The sequence below is a fragment of the Hydra viridissima genome, unplaced genomic scaffold, assembly GCF_058129835.1.
Source record: "Hydra viridissima isolate aposymbiotic clone 2 unplaced genomic scaffold, HvirCarnegie_v1 scaffold_1, whole genome shotgun sequence".
In the NCBI taxonomy this organism is placed as follows: domain Eukaryota; kingdom Metazoa; phylum Cnidaria; class Hydrozoa; order Anthoathecata; family Hydridae; genus Hydra; species Hydra viridissima.
The window spans coordinates 13,036,397-13,057,530 of NW_028324300.1; the positions used below are offsets into that span (position 1 = coordinate 13,036,397).

Genomic DNA, 21,134 nt, shown 5'->3' on the forward strand with positions numbered 1-21,134 from the left:
TTTAGTTTAGAACATAGACGTCAATGTAAAGAATGAATCCTGAAAATTTCAATAAATTTGACAAAACAGACTTTAAGTCATTTAGGATCAAAGTTAAGAAAATGTGAATCTGAGAAAAACTCATTAAAAGAATAAAAACTAATCTAAACAATTAATATTATGTCTAAAAAGTTCAAGAAGCATACATTACACCTTCTGTAACACTATTTTTATCATCAAAACTCTTTTTTATTACTTTAAGCCTTTTTTTCGTTTTTTAACATTATTACTTGATTTTTTTTTAGAACGTTCTATTTCATATTTATGTAAGGCGTATATACAAAATTGACGAGGTTGCAAACCTAAGCTATGATAAATACTTGACAAACCATAAGCACCTTCATTGAAATATAGCACTGCAGATGCTACAGCTATATCAATTAATGACTTTCCTACAAAAACCTCTTTAGGGCACCGTTTCTATATTAACTATATAAAGCTTCATTAACATTTTTTATGTTTCACCAGCAAGACAAGCTTCAAGTAAAGTATCATTGCCTAAATCTTTATAACTAAAAACATTTTTGATTTCAACTGCAACAGCAGCAGGAATATTGACTATACTTATATATTGATTATTTATATTTTTAATGGTCGCCATATTTCATTTTTTTAGCTGATGCAGAACTATTTACTTCGGTAGTTTCTTTTGTTATAGCTTTGGACAAACCAGAATTTAATTGGTTTTGAGTGAATCTGTTACCTTAAAATTTTCTTTTTCTATCTTTTGATTTCAGTTATCTGCTAGTTGAGCCCATTATAAGTAACAAAATTTGGTTTTATTCAATAATGAGAACTTAACCTCATTTGCATTACATACATCCAGTAAATATATGGAAATACTGTGGTTGTGTTGCTTGGAAATATGTCTTAAAGTCAAAACAAGAAGCTCTATGGGCTATAAAGTTAATTTCAATACTGAATGAATACAAATATAGATAGGAAATAAAATAAATTCAGCTATCACCCTGGTTGTTAAGACCGTTGCTAAGGATTTCGCCTAAAAAAATTATAAACATTTCAAATGCTAAATTAGACTAATTTAGATGCTGTTTAATCTAATTTTGATCTTATTTTCAGAATCAGCAATATCAAATAGACCAGAAAAATTGAAAATTTAAATATTGAAAATCTTGAATTTTTTGTTGTATGCACCACCTTAAAAACCTTTTTTTCCCTAAAGATTTATTTTAAAATATACAAAACTTATCATTTTTTAAATTAGGATTTTCTTACATCAAAGGACTTAGTGGTAATATTGCGGTTTCCCCCTCCTCCCACCCTTCCTATTTTTCTTTTAATGGTTGATTGTGATTGAAAATGTTATGCCGATTCAGAAAAATATAAAAACATAGACCTGAAAATTAACGGAAAGTGCTCTAATTTGAGGTCAATGTATTAAAAAATCCTTGTTAAATGTGACAGTAAAAAATTAATTATGAAGAAGCATGTTGATAGTGATATTTATTATTTAATTATTGTATGTGGGTGTTGTTAAATGTAGTATTTGTAACTTAATTATTGTTATTATTTTTAATGGTCAATTTATTGGTGCGTGCTCTCCACAGACCTCTTTTTCATTTTATATTCTGTTGGTGGAGCAGCGTAGACACTCTTGGATTTATACTAGTTAAAAAATATATTGTCTCTCCAAACGTTCAGTCTTTTTTTTTATCCTCGAGATTTTACATGGCGCCCGATGAAAAACTATGAAGAGTTACCAAATTAAATGATTAAAGAAAGAAGTTTATCAAGAGTTAAATAAAGTTTGAGTTGTTGAACATTGAAATAAGTAGAGTTTTTTATTTGTAATTTTGTTTGAGAATATTTGATAGAATTAGAATTTAATTGTTGGTCGTGTTGATTGTGACAAAAATTTGACTTTATTCTGAGTTGTTGTGCATATTTATTTAAAAATGGTAGCCGCGTTAGGAAGGAAAGTAGCCAGAAGGAGAGCGTTACGAGCAAGTTTTGGAAATTTGTTGAGCAAAATAAGAGAGGAATTAGAGAGTGAGGAGTTAAACTTAATAGGTTTAAAAAATAATTTAAGCCAGAGTAATGAGAGATTAAACAATATTGATAAGGAAATATTAAATAATTTAGATCAAGAGGAAATTGAAAATGACGTTTTGGAGAGTGCGAAAGTAGTTGAGTGTTATCATGAGTTGATGGCTGGAGTGATACTAAAATTAAAAAGTATAAAGATTCTGTTAAAAGTTTAAATAAATCAAAGTGTACTTTACCTAAGTTAGAATTGCCAGTTTTTAATGGGAATCCCTTAGATTGGCAGGGTTTTTGGGATCAATGTAATTTATCAATTCATAGGCATGAAGGTTTAAATGATATAGATCGATTTAACTATTTAAAAAAATATGTCTGGCCAAGCATTGGCTACTATTTCAGGACTTTCACTTAGTTCAGAAAAATTATACAGAGGCAATTGAAATCTTGACTAACAGATACGGGAATACACAAGCTTTAGTTTCAGCACATATGGATTCTTTGTTAAAAATAAAGAAAATTAAACATTTAAATGATCTAGAAGAATTAAGAAAACTTTACAGTGACATAGAGAGCTGCGTACGTAATCTTAGATCTCTAAAAATAAAAACAACAACTTACGGCTGTTTGTTAATTTCTATCCTTAAGGAGAAACTGCCTGATGAACTTTCAACTTTAATTTCAAGAAAATTTTCCGGAGAGTTGTGGACTTTAGATAGACTTTTACAATATTACAATGAATTACAAGCTAAAGAGTGTTGTGCCAAATATCTTTTAAAATTAAATTATGATTAAAATTAACATAAAAATTTGAAATACGATTCTTTAAAAGAAAAAAGCACAGCAAAATTCTTCTCATAATTATAGAAACAAAAATAACTTTACAACATCAGGTTTTTATACACAAAACAGAAGAGCACCAGAACAAAGAATTTTACAATATGTATATTGTTCAGAAAACCATAAGCCTTCTCACTGTTTAAAAGTAACGAATTTAGATTCATGAATTGAAGTTCTAAAAAAGCAAAAGAGATACTTCATCTGTTTAAAATTAGGTCATATATCAAAATTTTGTCGTTCTAACTATTGATGTTTTCAATGCAATGAAAAACACCACATCTCCATTTGGAATAAGAAGCAAACCCAAACTAGTGCAACTCTTGTAGGTGTGTGTGATAGCATTTTGCTACAGACAGCAAAGGCTAAGTTTTTTAATTTAGGGAGTGAGTGTGGAGTATTCAGAATATTATTTGATAGCGGTAGTCAGAGGTCTTATATTACCAAAGATGTATGTAGAAGATTGAAATTAAAAACTATAAGGAAAGAAGCTATAATAATAAAAACATTCGGTCAATTTAATAATTCCACGGTTAAAATGCTCGATGTTGTTCAACTTAAGGTAAAACATAGAAATGCTAATTTGTATGTCTATGTCGAGGCTCTTTGTGTCCCAGTTATTTGTAGCCCTTTGCAGAGGCAAGAGATATCTCAAGCGTGTAAAAATTACCCGCATATTTCAAAGTTAACTCTAGCTGATTATGATGATGGTTCCAAATATTTTCCTATCGATTTATTGGTAGAGTGTAATTTGTACCATAAATTTATGAAATGTAAGGATATTAGAGGGGTTGAGGGATGTCCTGTAGCTTCTTCCTCTGTTCTAGGATGGGTGTTAAGTGGCCCAATGCCTTCTGTAAATAATGTTAATAAGAAAGTAATCATGAATTTACTCATTGATATTAATTTAATAGGGAGTGTGGAAGATGTGCGCAGTGAGATTAATGAACTAAGAAGTGATTTACAAAAATTTTGGAGTGTGGAGAAAGTGGAATCCACTGATGAGTGTGTGATACATAAATTCGAAAATGATATTATGCATAACGGTGAGAGATACGTAACTAAGCTTCCTTTTAAACCAGATCACGATTGTTTACCAGATAACTATAAAATTTGTGAGATTAGACTAAATAGGTTAAAAAGGCAATTGAGTGATAAGAATTTGTTAACTGATTATGACGCTATTTTTAAAGAATACGAAACGAATAAAATTATTGAAAGAATACCTGACAATGAAATCGCTTAGGAACCAGGAAAAACACACTACCTAGCACACAGGCCAGTCGTAAGAAAAGATAAGGAAACTACTTAGATATGAGCAGCATTTGATGCTTCCTGTTCAAACAATGGATTGTCCTCGAATGATTGTCTTTATTCAGGGCCAAATCTATTATCAATAATATTTGATGTACTACTGCGATTCCAATTAAATTATATTGCCATATTAGCAGACATTAAACAAGCTTTCTTAAATATAGAAATTTCTAGTGACCATAAAGATCATTTAAGATTTCTCTGGTATAAAATGTTGACGCAAAACAGGACTCAGAATTGGTTTTTTATAGGTTTTTAAGAGTAGCATTTGGACTGACAAGTAGCCCTTTTTTTATAAAATGGAACAATAAGAGATCACATCAAAAAATATGAAAATCTAATGGAAAGTTTGTAAAAAAGATTCGTTGAAGGTTTATACGTTGATGAGGTCACATCTGGAACGGAAGTGTAACGAAGGGTAAAGAATTTTAAAAAAAGTCTAAAACAATTATGTCTGAAGGTGGTTTCAATTTAAGGAAATGGAAAGCAAACAGCGAAGAATTAAAAAACTATTTTGATTTTAATGAGAAAATGATAAGTAATATGGAAATAAAAAACTCAATAAAAAATTTTGATGATTGTACTTACTTAGAAACAGAATTGGGTAAAAGTGATCATGAGTATAAAAGAGTTTTAGGAACTGAATGGGACTCGGAAAATGATGAATTTATTTTCCAATTTAATGACTTTATAAAAATGTCACGGGAACTGAAAATTTCGGTATCAATTTACAATCCATTAGGCATTGTTTCGTCTATAACAGCCAGACTAAAAACAGTTTTTCAAACTTTGTGTAGAAATTAAAAGAAGTGGGATGCGAGTGTGAGTAGAGAGATTGAGTTTAAGTGAAAAGAACTGTTGAGAAATGTTGAGTGTTTTAAGAGTAAAGAGATTTGCATTTGTTAGAGTTGAGGAGAGAATAAATTCGGCAGAGTTACATGGATTTTGTGATAGCTCAAGAGAGATATATTGTGCAGTTGTTTATCTTAGAGTTAAGACGAGTGTTGCTGTAAGAGTATTTTTTTGACAGCCAAAACAAAGGTAGCGCTATTGAAAGAGTTGTCTGTTCCTAGGTTAGAACTGTTGGGTTGTTTGCTGTTGAGCAATTTAGTCGGAGAAGTGAAACGAGTAATAGAAAATCGAGTAATTATTAGAAATGTTAGTTGTTGGACAGATTCTGAAGTGGCTTTGCATTGGATGAAAGATAGGAGAAAACTAGGAAACCTTGGGTGGAAAATCGTGTTGTTGTGATTAGGAGAGAAGTTGAGAGGAAGAAATGGAGGCATGTAGCAGGATTGGAGAATCCAGCAGATTCCAACTCATATGTTTTGTTTTAAGCTATTGAGTGATAGTTGGTTATCTGAACCTAAATTTTTAAGTGAGGAGGAGGTTGAAGTAGGATTGTTTGATGGTGAGAATAGTTTGAATGTGGATGAAGTTCTAATTGAGTCGAAGGGTGTAGATAAGATAAATGAGAATAGAGTAAGTATGGTTGAGGCTGTGAGTAGTGGTAATATTGGTGTTCTGATAGACATTAAGAAGTATAGCACATTGAACAGATTTATAATGGTAACTGGATATGTGAATAGATTTGCAAGTAATTTGATAAAAACAATTAAGAAGAACAATGGAATAATTAAAGAAAATATATTGACACTTGATGAATATGATATGGCATTTAATTTATGGTTATTAGTTGAACAGTTTTATTTACGAAATCAAGATAACTACAAGAAGCTAAGTTCATCCCTGAAGTTGTTTACTGACAAACAAAATATATTGCGATTAAAAGGACGATTTGGAAATTCGATACTGAGTTATAATGAAAAATATCCGATTATTTTACGTGATGGAATACATAGCTATTTTACAGTGTTCATTATTCGTGACGCCCATGAACGTGTTATGCATCATGGTATTGAAATGACATTAAGTCAAGTTAGAGCAAGGTTTTGGATTATTAAAGGAAGAAAAACTGTTAAGAATGTTCTGCGTAAGTGTGTTATTTGTAAGAAGATTAATGGAAGAACAATGCTGCCTCCCCAAACTCCTGACTTACCCGATTATCGTGGTAATGTTTCTATGTTTTCGTTTCAAGCTGTTGGCATAGATTTTGCTGGACCCTTATATGTAAAAAGTTATTTAAAAACTGATGCGGTATCTAAGGTTTACGTTTTGATTTTGACCTGTGCGTCTAGTCGTGCTGCTCATCTGGAATTAACTCCTGACATGAAGACCCCTGCTTTCCTCCGAGCACTCAAACGCTTTATTGCCCGCGGGGGCATACCTGATAGCATTACTTATGACAATTTTAAAACATTTAAATCGATTGAAGTAAAGAAGTTTTGTTTAGATAATAAGATTATTCAAAAATTTATCCTATCTGCTTTCCCTTAGTGGGGAGGATTTTATGAAAGATTGGTACGATGAGTTAAGATACCACTGTTAAAGTTCCTGGGCAAAATCCCTCGTTACTTATGAAGAACTGAAAACAGTTTTATGCAATATTGAAAAAAATAGCAAACATAAAGATAATTTGAAAAACCGATATTGGGCAGAATGATGCGGCGCTCAGGTCAACTAATAAACGTCTAACCCGACAGGCAGCTCTTGACGGACAATGTCTAAGACAATTAAAAGACAAATATTGTTGACAAGGCCACAAGAGGGGGGGGGGGGGGGATGAGTGTGTTAAAAGTGACAGTAAAAAATTAATTATTAAGAAGCATATTGAAAGTGATATTTATTACTTAATTATTATATGTGGGTGTTGTTAAATGTAGTATTTGTAACTTAATTATTGTTATTATTGTTAATGGTCAATTTATTGGTGCGTGCTCTCCAAATCCTCTTTTTTATTATAAATTCTGATGGTGGAGCATATATTTTGTTGGTGGAGCAGCATAGACACTCTTGCATTTATACCAGTTAAAAAATATATTGTCTCTCCAAGCGCTCAGTTTTTTTTTTCCTCGAGATTTTACAATTAATTTTACAATACGAATAACCCAAATATTCACTATTCGTTAAAAATCTTTTTCATAATGGTTTGGAATTTAACGTATATTAATTACCGTTACCTTGCGTAATAAACATAATTGGTTTCTATCAGAATAACCATTTTTATTTAAAAAATGTCATAATGAAATGGAATTTATTTAAGATTTCAAATAAAGGTCTAATCAAAAATTTGAGAATATAAACAAATCGATAAATAATTATCGTATCGTACGGTCTTTTTTTTTTTTTTTTTTTTTATCATGACAACGCTTTGTAGGTTATATTTTTAAATTTCGTTTTTGTTTAAATGAAGTTTCAAAAGTAAAAACTATGTTGTTTACGAGTTACTTTAGCTGGCTAATACATCATTAACTTGTTATTCTCAAAACGGCTTAAATTAGCCCTTATAGCGGGATTTTTTAAAACTTTGACAATGAAATTAGAGCACTTTTCTTTAATTTTCAGATCTACTTTTTTATATTTTTCTGAATCAGCATAAAATTCTCCATCATGATTAATCTTTAAAAAAAAAAAAAAGGGAAGGGATGGGGAGATAAAGAGGGGGTAACTTCAGTTGCTTCGGAGTGGTCACACCTAGGTGCATACCGTATGAACGTGCGGACGGCTTTTATCTATATTTGTCATTGAAATTCAGTTAAGAAGTTTATCTTTCTGATGAAAAATTTTAGTTTTATTAAATATGTTGATTTTAAAACTCAATATCTTTAATAAAAAATGTTGTGCCTCTAATTTAAGCTTAAATATAAGTTTTGCCCTTAATTCAGCTAAATAAGGTAACAACTTAAATATAAGTTCAGCCCCTAAATCAGCTAAATAAGGTATTATTGCTGATAATATTAATTTTAACAAATTGCTATTATCAGCAATCATATGAATAACTTGTACAATCTGAGTTCTCCTCTTTATATGCTGCAAATTTTTTGCAATTTAAGTTCTGGCCAATTATGGTTTAAAATAGACGGAAATTTCATATATCATAAAACGAAATTTTTCAGCATTATAAGTTTTTAGCGTCTTCGTGATATAGCATTTTTTTATCTTTTTCATTTCTCTTACCAATGTTTTTAACCAATTATTTTAAAAGTTATGATTTTTTAAATTTAATTTAAATATTTATCTTAATTTCAAAACTATTTAGAAGACTGTATAGACATGCTGACTCCAAAGAGCATTTCTTTTATTGCATCAAAAATTAACAAAAAAGGTTATTTGAACATCTATGGTGAGCCAAGTGATCTGTTGGAATATTTTAACTCAATAAGTAATAACCAAATTCAAGATATTCTTAAATCAAAAGGTATTGAAAAGAATAATATTTCAGACTTCTTTAACACCACCCTATCTTGTATTTTAAATGTTACTGATACCTTCGAAGATAGTTTGAAATCATATGCTACTATAAGAGAGATATTTTCCTCTTGGTAAGTAAAATAATTTATTTGTATTTTCTACAATCCAAGCTCTCCTCTTTATATGCTGCAAACTTTTTATAAATTAAGTTCAGGCCAATAATGGTTAGAATAAGATAAAAGTTTCATATATCAAAATACTTCATTTTCAGCATTATAAGTTTTCAGCGTTAGTATTATCACTTTTATTACAATTACTTCTACTGCTTGTATGTATGTATGTATGTATGTATGTATGTATGTATGTATGTATGTATGTATGTATGTATGTATGTATGTATGTATGTATGTATGTATGTATGTATGTATGTATGTATGTATGTATGTATGTATGTATGTATGTATGTATGTATGTATGTATGTATGTATGTATGTATGTATGTATGTATGTATGTATGTATGTATGTATGTATGTATGTATGTATGTATGTATGTATGTATGTATGTATGTATGTATGTATGTATGTATGTATGTATGTATGTATGTATGTATGTATGTATGTATGTATGTATGTATGTATGTATGTATGTATGTATGCATGCATGCATGCATGCATGTATGTGTGTATGTGTATGAGTGTTAGTGTATATGTGTATATGTGTATGTCTGTATGTCTGTATGTCTGTATGTAAATGTATGTATGTTTTTATTCATCAATGCATCTATACACCTCCACCAATGTGGTTATGCATGTAGGATTGTTTCTTTGTTTCCAGTTTTCATCTTGCCGATCCTCCTCTCTGTGATCTTGTTGGACTGAATGCAAATGTTTTTGCTGTTACCTGTTCATTAGCAGTAAGATTCTTATTTGCTATTTGTTTTGTTTTTTTATGCTTTTTTTAACAATTGAAAATAGTTTTTTGTTCTTTAGTATATCTTCATGATAATGATGATGTTTTTCACTAAAAGAAAGTTTTTAGGAAAATCATTTTGTTGGGGTCGCCCTGGCTGTCTTACGTATGAATTGAGCAAATATTTTTTGTTTACTGAGTACAATTTTATCAATTTATTGTTCAACTTTTAATCTTTTCAGACTATTATACAATATAAATGATATTTTAGACCTGTTAACATGCTTGACTCATACGAAAATCGCTTTGGTTATACTCTGTCATTTGGCTTAACTGTATCAACATGTTTTTCTGTTATTTTCTCTGATTATACTGATATTGTTGGGGTTAATATAGCGCAACAGATATCTTTGTTTCCAATTTATCTTTCAGGTAAAGTAAAAAAGATGTCTTATAGAGACTAAACATTAAAATTATTAAAATAATATATGGTTTTTAGAAAATGAACTGTATCTTACAAAAAATTTTAAAAAAATCTAGTTTAGACCATTTTTGTATTTATTACCTTAATTATACTTGTGTTAAAAGATAATGTCATATGTACTATAGTCATAAAAATGAATAAAACTGTCAACTTTGATTGAAGTTATTGTGAGTTCCTTGATAATCCTTAGAATATACTCATCCCATGTATCTGTCAAAAGAATGGTTTTTTTTTTTTTTTAAAACATAGCTGTAAGATTTAAAAGCACTTTTTGCATTGTTAAGTAAAGCATATTCAAGAGACTTTATATAATAAAGTTTGAAGATTACTTATAAGCTTTCAGTTATTATAAAGTTTTACTATTACTTTTAGTATTGATGAAGTTTGTATTTTCTGCTTTAATTTCTGTATCTGGAGCCCCATTTCTAATTTGCCAAAGCTTAAAGAATCAGTTTGTTGGTGGTTTGATTGGCCTGTTATTTTCCTTATTGTGGTGAGTTGATTTTTAATGTGTCTGTTTTTTTTTTTTTATTAGCATTGTTTTCATTTGTTATATTTCATACAATGTAATCTTGTATAACATTTTCTACTATAATATTAAGTTTTACTGGATATTCTATAGAAACAATGGGATATTTAAAAAAGGATCTAGTTTAAGTTTTTTTTGATCTGTTCTTATTAAAGCTACTAAACTACAATTAATTGAAAGGTGCTTAGTTTACAATCAAAAGGGTTTTTTAAGACTTTTAGTTTTCAATTTAATTTTAATGTAAGTTTTTGTATAATTCATATTATCTATTTACCCATGATTTTGATTTACATCTTTAAAGACACCCTGGTTAACAGATCTTGATGAATTTAGGTTTGTCTATGAGATAGATCTTAAGGTTTCTTTAATATCAGTTTGTTGGAAAGATTTACAAGTAATGTTAAATGTAAATGTAAGCATTTTTTTTTTTAGAACATTTTTCTAATTGGAATTCTTCTGGTTTTGTTTAAATTTTCTGGCTGTTTTAAATTTTAAAAATAGATACTTTTTTAAGGGATTCGGAATATTTTACATGTTAATGGATCTACCAAAGTATATCTGCCTTTTGCTGTTAATAATAAAGTTTTTTGTAATGGTTTTAAAGACAATTATGTCAGGATTAATGTTTAAAGAAGATAGAAAGGTTAATACATTGTGAAGTTTTTCTGCACTCCTAAATGTTTTTGTTAGTACATGTTAGTCAATTATCTGCAAATCAATATATATCTTCTTTCTAGAATTTGAGTTGGATGCAAATAAAAGATACAAACTGGAGAAATGAATATATGTACAAGCATGTTATTAAACTTTTAAAAGGCAAACCAAGGGTTGCTGATGATCTGTACGTGTTAAATACACTTTTTTTTTTTTTTTTACCGATGAATTGCAAAAAAAGAAGAAATGGTCAGAGAAACTACTATTCATACTTAAAGTATATTAAGTACCAAGTCAAACATTTCTTTTGCATTTCTTTTCCACAATTTCTGTTGTAATTTAAAAAATGAAAAGAGAACAAAAAAAAAAAAAAACACTTTTATAAAAGTGATAATAAAAAATTTTCAAGCATTTCCAAATGCTATAAGAGATTTGTAATTACTTATACTAGATGTTGATACATATTTTAATGATAACATTAAGAGTTATTACTTTCATTTTGATTTATCAAAATAATCTTTCACTCTTGAAAGTTGTATTATATTTTGCATATAAAATGCATTTGTCAGTCATGTGCGTTAAAACTGTTATTTTGGGCTTTTAGAGGTATTGGTGATTTGTCTCGAGCTAAGCAAATAAAATTGAAGCTTATGTCACTACTTTATGAAAATAAACCAGGTATAAATATGCAACAGGTGAAATAATATAAGTTTGCTCTTATTTGTTGAAACTAATATGGGGGTTGTAGTGTTTGAGAAGGGTTAAGAAAGTTAGTTCTAACAGAAGTGTTGTGGTATAGAATACCAATTTTATATTATAGCTTGTTTCTAACACCTTTAATTTTGTTTTTAGAGTTCAAGTATTCTTTGAGAGTTTTATCAGCAGCATTCGTATCTTCTTTGTTTATTTATATAGTATGAAACTGTTGCTTCACTGATTTTAGGGTTATGTTTATTACTAAATTTAGAAATATATATTAAAATCCTAAATTTGATTAAGTGTTTAATTATTTTTACTTTTAATTGACTTATTTATATTCTAATTAAAAAAAACAAATTTATGAGAGGAATATTGATGTCATTATTTGTTATTATTGTACAGCTATTGATAGGTATGTTGTCGATCTATGAGATAGTATTTGGTTTTAATGATAACGAAGGCTTGTTTCATGATACTTGGATGAAACTCATTCAAAAGCATTTTGACTTTTCTATGGTTTCAATTAATCGCTATATAGTTTGCACAAAAAGTAAGTATTTACTGTGATATTTTCCTATAGGTTTTCAAAAAGATACCAAACTTTTTATGCATTTAAACCTTAATTATTTTAGTTTCAATATGGCTGTCTGTATTCCTTTCAGTTAGTTTCTTTTTCTTTGTTATGGTTAATTCTTTAAAGTGTTACAGGTAACTCATGGAATTTTTCAATTAAAATGTTTTAAGAATATATATTGAAAAAAAGACTATAATTTTAAGTTTCTTTCTTGATGGTTTAAGAAGGCGGCCTAAAAAATACCTTATGAAATTGTTTCTGTCCAATAGTATACTTTTTTTTACAGCTCAAGGTATTCTTCTGCAGATTTTCAGACTGAAGAAGAGCAGTAAAATTTATATGGCTTGTCAAATTTTACAGGGTGAAGATTAAATATTATGCAAGAATCAATAATATCTGACAGATGTTCTTGCATATTTTACAAACGCATTAGTGAGTTCAGTATTGGTTACCAAAATTATTAATAGTGCTATTCTATCAGGAAGTAAGTTGGATAAAACAGCTGCAGTGCACTACAGTGTATTCTATGCATCCAATGCACACAAGTTGCATTTATCCATAGTTTTTAAATTTCATTCATGCAATTTAACAATAGTACTAAAGATTAGCTAATATTTGTTTGTTGTCAACAGTTTTGTCAAGTATATATATCAAGATAGCTATTAAGAACACCGTTGAAGCTAATGATAGCTAAACTGACAGCAACTAAACTCTAACATTAAAACTGAAAAGCTTTTGGTGTGAAAAATTTTTATTTATGCATATTCAATAGTGCAAGAATACTCAGGTGCACTTGTCAATTTACTAATAATTATCCAAATGCTAAAAACTAACCAGTTGGCTTAATATATCTTGCACAACTTAATGTATTTATTTGATGAAAAGCTTTAGGGATTTCGTTTAATTGTAATTATGGGCAATATCTTAGTTGCTGTTTTTATGTTGCAAAATAAAAATTGTACTTATGTTACAACGACTGCTGAAGATATTATATATATCGCCCTAGAGAATTCTAAAAATGTTTGTAACCTGTACAACTGTGTATAAGCTGTGTGTGTGTATATATATATAAATATACATATATATATATATATATATATATATATATATATATATATATATATATATATATATATATATATATATATATATATATATATATATATATATATATATATATATATATATATTAGGGCTGTCCAAAAAAAATTTTTTTTTCAGATTTGATTGCATAGTTGTTTATTTTGTGCCATTTGACATAGTAATTAACTGTGCAAAAAATCTTTCCAATCAGATAATGTTTAGGGGGTGCTCAATGACCATAAAGATTTACCAAAAATGTGAAAAACATGGAAAAAGTAACAATGTTCCACAAATTTCTAAAACCCGGTTAATTAGATTTTTCAGATTTGATCAGTTTTAATTATCTCTAAATATTAAATTCTGAATACAAATTACAATCCACATCCACTTTAGACTGGTTTATTAGCAGAGAAATTAATGAAATAAAATACTGCAATACGACTAAAGTTCTGCGGTTTTTGTTATATCAGAATTTTTCCAAAATAAAACACTAGGATTTTTGACTCTTTGTCATTGATTAAAATACGAATTATAAACAAAAAAACATATGAGCAATTAACATTTAATTATCGTAATATTATAGTTCGTGCAATGTTAATGCTAGCGAGGACTATAACTCTTCAGAGTACACTTTCTGGCATCTGGCACTCGCTTTCTGTGATCCTCAACCACCTGAATTAACCTCTGCATTTCAGATTCATTCCTTGTAATCGATTCATTAAACATCGACATTAAAGCCACAGATCGTTCGGCAGCATCATTTACTACTTTCAATGAATATACTAAATTTTTTCCTTCTTGGTATTCTGGGGAATCATTCCAGGTAGCTGGATCGTTGTTGAACAGAAAATCAATATCAACCTTCATTGACCGCAACGCACTTGCTGAAACTGATGTCACCAGCATGTCCAGAGATTTCTTCTCTAAACTTTCAATGTTCTTTAATTTGATCAACCTTTCAGACCAGTTCTCACCGTGAAATTTCATGTTGGAAATCATTTTTTGCTTCTCTTCCGTTTGAAGTTTGTTTGAAAACAAAGCTAGTGGGACCAATTCTGGTGAAAGGTACCACAAATGGTTTTGAAAGTTCTTGACTGCTGCTTCGGAAATCGTTTTATTCACAACTGCAAACTGCTTAAGTTGCTGAAACAGAAACAAGTCATTAACTGGAGCATCGCTGGCATTTGTGCATGATATCCAAGATTTTACATAAACCAGACAAGCAAATAAGCAAAATTCACAGAGATTTTTTTCCTCTTTTGTGGTCAACTTGAACTCTTCACGAAATAAATAAATCTTAAAACAATAAATAACCTTGGCCATCCAGCGAGCCATGTGATAAGCACCAGGGATCTTGAAATGATAATTTTTCTCTTCTTGATCAGGCAGTTTTCCAAGTATTAACAGACAGAGATCCATGATTTCTTTGTAGTCATCCCTTGGCATTTTAACATGCAGGTTTTCTTTGAGGAATGCAATCACTTCATTTTGTAGTTCTTGCACCAGGGGTATTTTCATTCGAATGTCATCCAGAGGTTTAAAATTTCCTTGATTAACTTTGGGCCAATATTGCTGAAATCTCTGGAAAAGAGGTATGTTGGGACCAGATGATGGTCCAAATAGTGATCCAAACACTCCTGCTACTATGATCTCATGAACATGGCGTCTGCAAGCGAAATATAACAAATTTCTACCTATATGTTTCTCTAGAACTACACATGCACCATTTTTGGAGCCAGTGTTAGAGGCTGTAGTATCAAAACTCATTCCAATAACATCACCAATTATGTCCCAGAAATTAAGCAGATGAATAACTGCTTTTGCTTGGGCTTCTCCAGTTCCAGTTGATAGTTTTGCTATTCCAAGTATTTTGTCAACATTGTGACCTGTCACACCTACAGATAGCCGGTCAACATTTGCTTTAGGGGCTGCAGAATTTGTACGATCTATCATCAGTTTGCCATCCCAGTGGACGATTAATGGTGGTTTGTCCAAATCGCAGAATTCAGTTCGAACAGTGGCTTCAATATTTGATCGATGATAGGTTCGTTTTTTACGGACTGTAGAACGTGACAATGATCCATCATCGAGGTTCTGTCCACCAGCCCTTGCAATTGCTGCTGCTAGTATAGTAAATTTTGTGTCAGATAGATTAATTCTGTCTAATGTTGATGAAACATCAGGCGAGTCAAGAATTGTATCTAAGATACATTGTCGTTTTGGAGTACTTGCTAAACTTGATTCAGCTGACCCTGAAGAACTTGCTTTACTGACTTGTTGTCTGTAATAAACAGGGATTTCTATCTCAAAATCTCTATCAACCATTTTGTCATTATCAACAGCACCGTTATCGTTGTCATCACTATAACTTTCGTCATGTAAAGGTTCAATAACAGGAACTATTGCACTCGCACCAGATTGTCTTTGCTCTTCTTTTAGCTTTCGTTCTCTCTCTGCTTGTTTCCTTGCTTCATTTCTTTCTTCTAATTTTGAAAGTTCTTTGTCCTCTCCAAACATCACCATTTTTCTCTGACATCTCTGATCCAATAAAAATTCTTCATCTTCTTCAATTCTGATCATGGTTTCAGCATCCTTGTGGACAATGTCAAAAAGTAGGCCAATGGTGTCTGTAAATGATTTCTCTCTCGATTTCTGAGAATCTGACAATCTGGATTTATTTTTTTTATTAATTTAAATTCCTGGACTAAAGTTTTCAACTTTAAGACTACATTCGGATGAAATGCTGTCGGAATACGGACTTTATTCCAAATAATAATCAGTTCATCAACAGTTGTTTTAAGACTTTCAGGCACTGACTTTTTGGTTGAATTAAGATGATAAAAAAATGTTTTTAAAACATCAGATGTTAAGGGAAGAACTTTATCTGGAAGATTTGGCTCTGGTTGTCCAATTAAAAAGATTTTGGTTTGAAGTCGTGTAGAGATAGCAACACGAGATGATGCTGCCATTTCAATGATAACTGAAATATTATGAGAAAATCAAAACTCAATACCATATTATACAAACTTATCATTCAGTTGTTGGTTTATGCAGCAGCAGCAATATATTATAATAATTATTACTAAAGAAATTAAATAAATATTTTCAAATTAGAAATTATTATTATCTGCACTTAATAACAAACAATACACTACCAGACTACCATGCTAGTTTTCTGTAATAGGTTACTAAGGTTAGGTACTATCAAAATATTAATACATTTGTTGTCAAACTGAAATTCCAAATAAAAATAATATTTATACTTGTAAACCTTTTTATTCTGTTTGAACAAATTCTAAATTGAGTTAAATAATAGTATTAAAATTATGAATAAAAATTTTAACAAAATGATATAAACACAGTTGTTTTAAACACTAGCAGACATTTTTTAGTCTGGTGCCCTGATGACAGTTAATCTGCTGCACTTTAATTAATCTATATAGCACGCAATCAGACAATATTTCAGTGGAAAAAATCTAACTAACCAGGTTCTAGAAATTTTTGGAACTTTGGAACTTTTTACACGTTTTTGACGTTTTTCGTAAAACTTTATGGTCATTGAGCACCCCCTAAACATTATCTGATTGGAAAGATTTTTTCCACAGTCAATTACTATGTCAAATGGCACAAAATAAACAACTATGCATTCAAATCCGAGAAAAAAATTTTTTTCCTGTGTTCACATGAACAGCCCTAATATATATATATATATATATATATATATATATATATATGTATATATATATATAAAACCGTTAAGGAAATCTAGTCGTTTTAATTACACAACTTTATAGGTCTAAACTGAAATAGAAATTTTTATTTTTTATTAAAAATCTTTTTTTAAATTTAAGGTTTCACATCTTAAGTTTAAGAAAAGGTGACTGGTCATTTTTACCGGACTCACTTCACAAAAGAAAACTTTACTTGACAGCTCCTACTGATCTTATGGTAAGAATCCTTCTATTTTTCATTTTTTAAATTAATTTGACCATTTCATTTTATTGCTAACTAAAAGAACATGCAATGAAAAAAGTTTTATAAGGTATTTGAAGCATCAAAGTTACAGGATACAATGATTCCATTCTTTAAATAACTGAAATGTTATATTTTACGAAAAGTGAAGTCAGTTTGAAGTTCATTTGAAAATTTTTTAGAGTCTTTAGTTTACAAATAAAAATATGTAGCTGGATTTTAAGTAAAGAAATTTGATTAATTTTAAGCATAGTGAACAGGTTTGCCTAAATTTTCATGTAAAAATAATCTGAAAAAGTATTTGCCTAAAAATGTTTAAGTATCTTTTAATCAACTCTTCTGAGATTAGTTTTTATGGTATTTTCAGGTTTGTAATTATAACCTCTTTTTCAAGATACCGAATGTCTGATCAACTTTTCTCTGAAAAATCATAAATATTCTCTCATTTTCTTAACTGCAGTATCTACTACCTGATTGTCAGCAGAACCATAAGGCTCCAAAACTTGAAATAGACAAAAGTCAAAAATGGTAGTAATAAAAAGACAAGTGAGCAAAGACCTAATATATGTGTCGTGTAAGTTTAAATTGTTTATAAAACAAATAAATTTTAAAGCATTACATTCCTTTTGACATCCATCTGGAGTGATGATAGATTCCAGGATGGCTTAAACAATTAACATCAATTTCACCCAGATAAAATGCAGCCGTTAAGTTCTTGACATTATGCTAAAAAATTTTATGGTTTTGTTATCTCCACGGCTAAAAGCAGTTTCACATTTTTGGTAAATGACAGCAATAAGACCAATGTTGTAACTTGCTTAGTCTAAACAAAGGCCTGCTGACCAATCTAGAAAAAACACTTGAACAAATGTATTTCCATTAAGATTTCCTGTTGTTACAAAATATTTAGAAATCATTGATAGTGTTTTAACCTTTGAACTAAATGTTGTATTGACTTCCTGTCAGCCAGGCTCACCCTTGATACAATTTTACTATCAAAATGAACCATTCATGTTGTAGTTGGCACTAATGTTTCTTGAATATTTTAAACTTTTATAAATAAACTGTCAGTTTAAATCCTTTTTACTTGATTTCATTTAAAGCCATAGGGAATAATTGTGCTTTATTTCTTCTGAGATATCATGAATTACTAAACTTTCTTGCATATTTCTTCTTGGGTTCTATGCTTCTAAGAATATATATTTCAAATTGAATCCTGAAGTTAAGAAGGTTGGGAAAGTATTAAGAAACAATAAGGCCAAACCGTGTTCCTTAACTTAAAAAATGTGTATTGATTTTCTGAAGTTTTATGTCCTCTGAATATTAAACTTTTATATTATATTATATTTTAGATATCAATCGCAACGTCTTTTAGGACTGGTGAAACAATATTGAGCTTTACTGGTTTAATTTTTTTGCAATGAAGACAACCAATGTTAAACTTACAAAAACTCTGCATTTTTGTCACTTTGTTTTGCTTATTTTGAGTGTGAATGGGACATTTTTCTTATAAAATGGTCTTCCTTTTTATCATAATACTTGCCAATTAGTAGATCTTTAATAGCAGTTTCTTCATGTTCTGAATCTTAAACATTTTCATTAATTGCCGACTTCGTGTACTATTACTTCAGTCGCCTCTTTTCACGGAAATGTTGGTACACTTTTTTTTTTTCTTGCTAAACATTTTCCTTATTTTCTCTCACGCCTTGTTGAAAATTTATGTTTAAGTCCGTCATAATCTGCATGGTTTAGTCAAAAAGCTTCATATTTGTTTACCTAATTACTTTCTAGTTTTAAGTGTCTTTCAGTTCTGTGAAAATATGATTAATTTTGATGTAAGAGTACCACAATACTTTTAGTTTAGGAAGAGCATTCCTTTTTTTTGATAGAAAGTAAGCCAAATTTAATAATCTCATCAATACTACTAATGAAAATAAACCTTTAATGTAATTAACTGTAAATCTTTATGGAAGCTCCATTTTGTTCCTCTATAATTCATTAAAAAGGTGATGTAGGAGAAGACCAACTGTGGGTGCACTGTTTGAGCAACTTAGTTTATTGTAAATCGGTCATTGATGATCAGTTAGCCTCACATTAATGTCACATATTTTTTGATAATTTTCTCTAATAACTATGATTATTTTTACTATTTAGTTGTAAATATGTATGTGTATTTTTTTAATTATAATAAAAGATAATTAATTTACTTAACTACTTTACTATTAAGTAAATATATTGAAATTTATATAATTAGCCTTGCTAAGGGCACCTTATTAAATTTTAATTTAATAAAGTTTATCATGTTATGTTTTTGATTATTAGAATTACTTAGCTGTTATAAACTACTTTTAGGCTGCAAGTATGAAATATGCTGGGTATCAGGTGGCCTACTCAATTTGGGGTGAGTCCTTTCAACTTTTTTTTATAACTAAATCTTTCGTTTTAATCATTTTAATTTTTATCAATCATTTAGGTTTCTTGGTTATTAATTTACTGTTTTTTGTTGTCCTTTTGATCATCACAACTCAGATAATTCTCCCACTTTCAAGAAAAGAAAAGTCTTTTCTTTTGAATCAAATCATCTCTATTTGGTATGTCAGCTAATCTTATTTTAATTCCTTTTGTTTAGCCATGAAAGTACATAACACAAAAATGAAAAAGAAAGATGAACTGATTCTAAATTCTTTTATTTAGGCCTGCATTTGTTATTGGATTTCTTCTGCTATTTCTTCAAAAAATACTTGCTGGATTTGTTTTGTTAATTGATAAAGATACCTTAGCAGTTGATAATAGGTATCAAAAGGTTTTTTTTGCAAAAATTTTAATTACAGAATCATGGGATGTTTATCTTACAATATATAAATTTTGTGGTGGTCCCCAACCTTCTACTCTTAGAACAAATATTGTCTGCGTACAAACCTTTGAGTCTTTTTAACAAATATTGTCTGCATACAAAAAATTGTGTATTTTTTGACCTCTTTATTTAAATTTGTTTATGTAAAAATGTTTTACTAGTGTAATATGTTAAAAATATCATAAAAGTTTTGTTTAGGTTTTGAAAATTTAGTGAAAAATTACAGTATTTTACTATCTTTGGTTTGGTTACCATAAGTTAAATATTTAGATTATAAATAAGTGAACTGTTTGCATATGACAGTAGTCCACAACCTATTAGAACCTTGGATAAAAAGCCTTCGGAGAAAACCTATAGAAAAATTTTGAAATTATTATGAAAGTGGATTATTCAAATAAAAAGATATTGTATGATCATTTAATTTGATTCATGAGTTCTGTTACTTGTAATAAAGAATTTAGAAACTATGATTAACATCTGAATTATCTGAAGTTATCTTTACTCTTTTGATGAAATCTTAAATTGCTCAAATTATCTGAATAGCTTGTTATGTTTAAAGTTACTTATTTTCATACTATTTGATATCTTTTAAAAAACCAATAATGCAGTACCATTTTTTTCTCAGTAATGCCACCTATTTCTTTTTTCAGAATTGGTATTCTGTGCAAGTTGTTCATAAACAGTCAAATTAGCTCAAATAATTTGATTCTCTAAAATGACTTGTTTAAAAGCAGTCTCATATTTGTTGATAAACTCCTGAATTACAAATATTTCACTTCAAAAACTAAAAAGAAAATTCTGTTGTAAAAAATGGAGAAGTTAGTATCTTAGTGGAATTTTTGATTTTCGTTTAGCTCAAAAAAGTTTGTTTT

General features: G+C 29.3%; 1 protein-coding gene and 1 pseudogene across 2 annotated transcripts in view; both read left to right on the forward strand.

Annotated features, from left to right (window-relative positions):
* Nucleotides 1–5,514: 5,514 nt before the first annotated feature.
* LOC149893406 (uncharacterized) lies at nt 5,515–6,588 on the forward strand. The gene has a single exon (XM_090100254.1). It carries the CDS (start codon nt 5,515–5,517, stop codon nt 6,586–6,588), a length of 1,074 nt encoding a protein of 357 aa, XP_089956380.1.
* Nucleotides 6,589–9,655: 3,067 nt separating this feature from the next.
* LOC149893407 (stimulated by retinoic acid gene 6 protein-like) overlaps nt 9,656–21,134 on the forward strand; it is a 36,790-nt pseudogene continuing 25,311 nt past the window's right edge. The window contains exons 1-13 of the transcript XR_016445512.1: nt 9,656–9,845; nt 10,270–10,390; nt 10,760–10,838; nt 10,941–11,069; nt 11,164–11,267; nt 11,685–11,758; nt 11,933–11,994; nt 12,182–12,329; nt 12,412–12,487; nt 17,288–17,384; nt 19,761–19,809; nt 19,882–19,999; nt 20,103–20,201. The product of XR_016445512.1 is annotated as a stimulated by retinoic acid gene 6 protein-like (transcript). The remainder of the gene's footprint in view (nt 9,846–10,269; nt 10,391–10,759; nt 10,839–10,940; nt 11,070–11,163; nt 11,268–11,684; nt 11,759–11,932; nt 11,995–12,181; nt 12,330–12,411; nt 12,488–17,287; nt 17,385–19,760; nt 19,810–19,881; nt 20,000–20,102; nt 20,202–21,134) is intronic.

Coding starts and splice junctions, on each gene's coding strand:
- LOC149893406 (XM_090100254.1), top strand. CDS start 5,515: ATGTTTTGTTTTAAGCTATTGAGTGATAGTTGGTTATCTGAACCTAAA.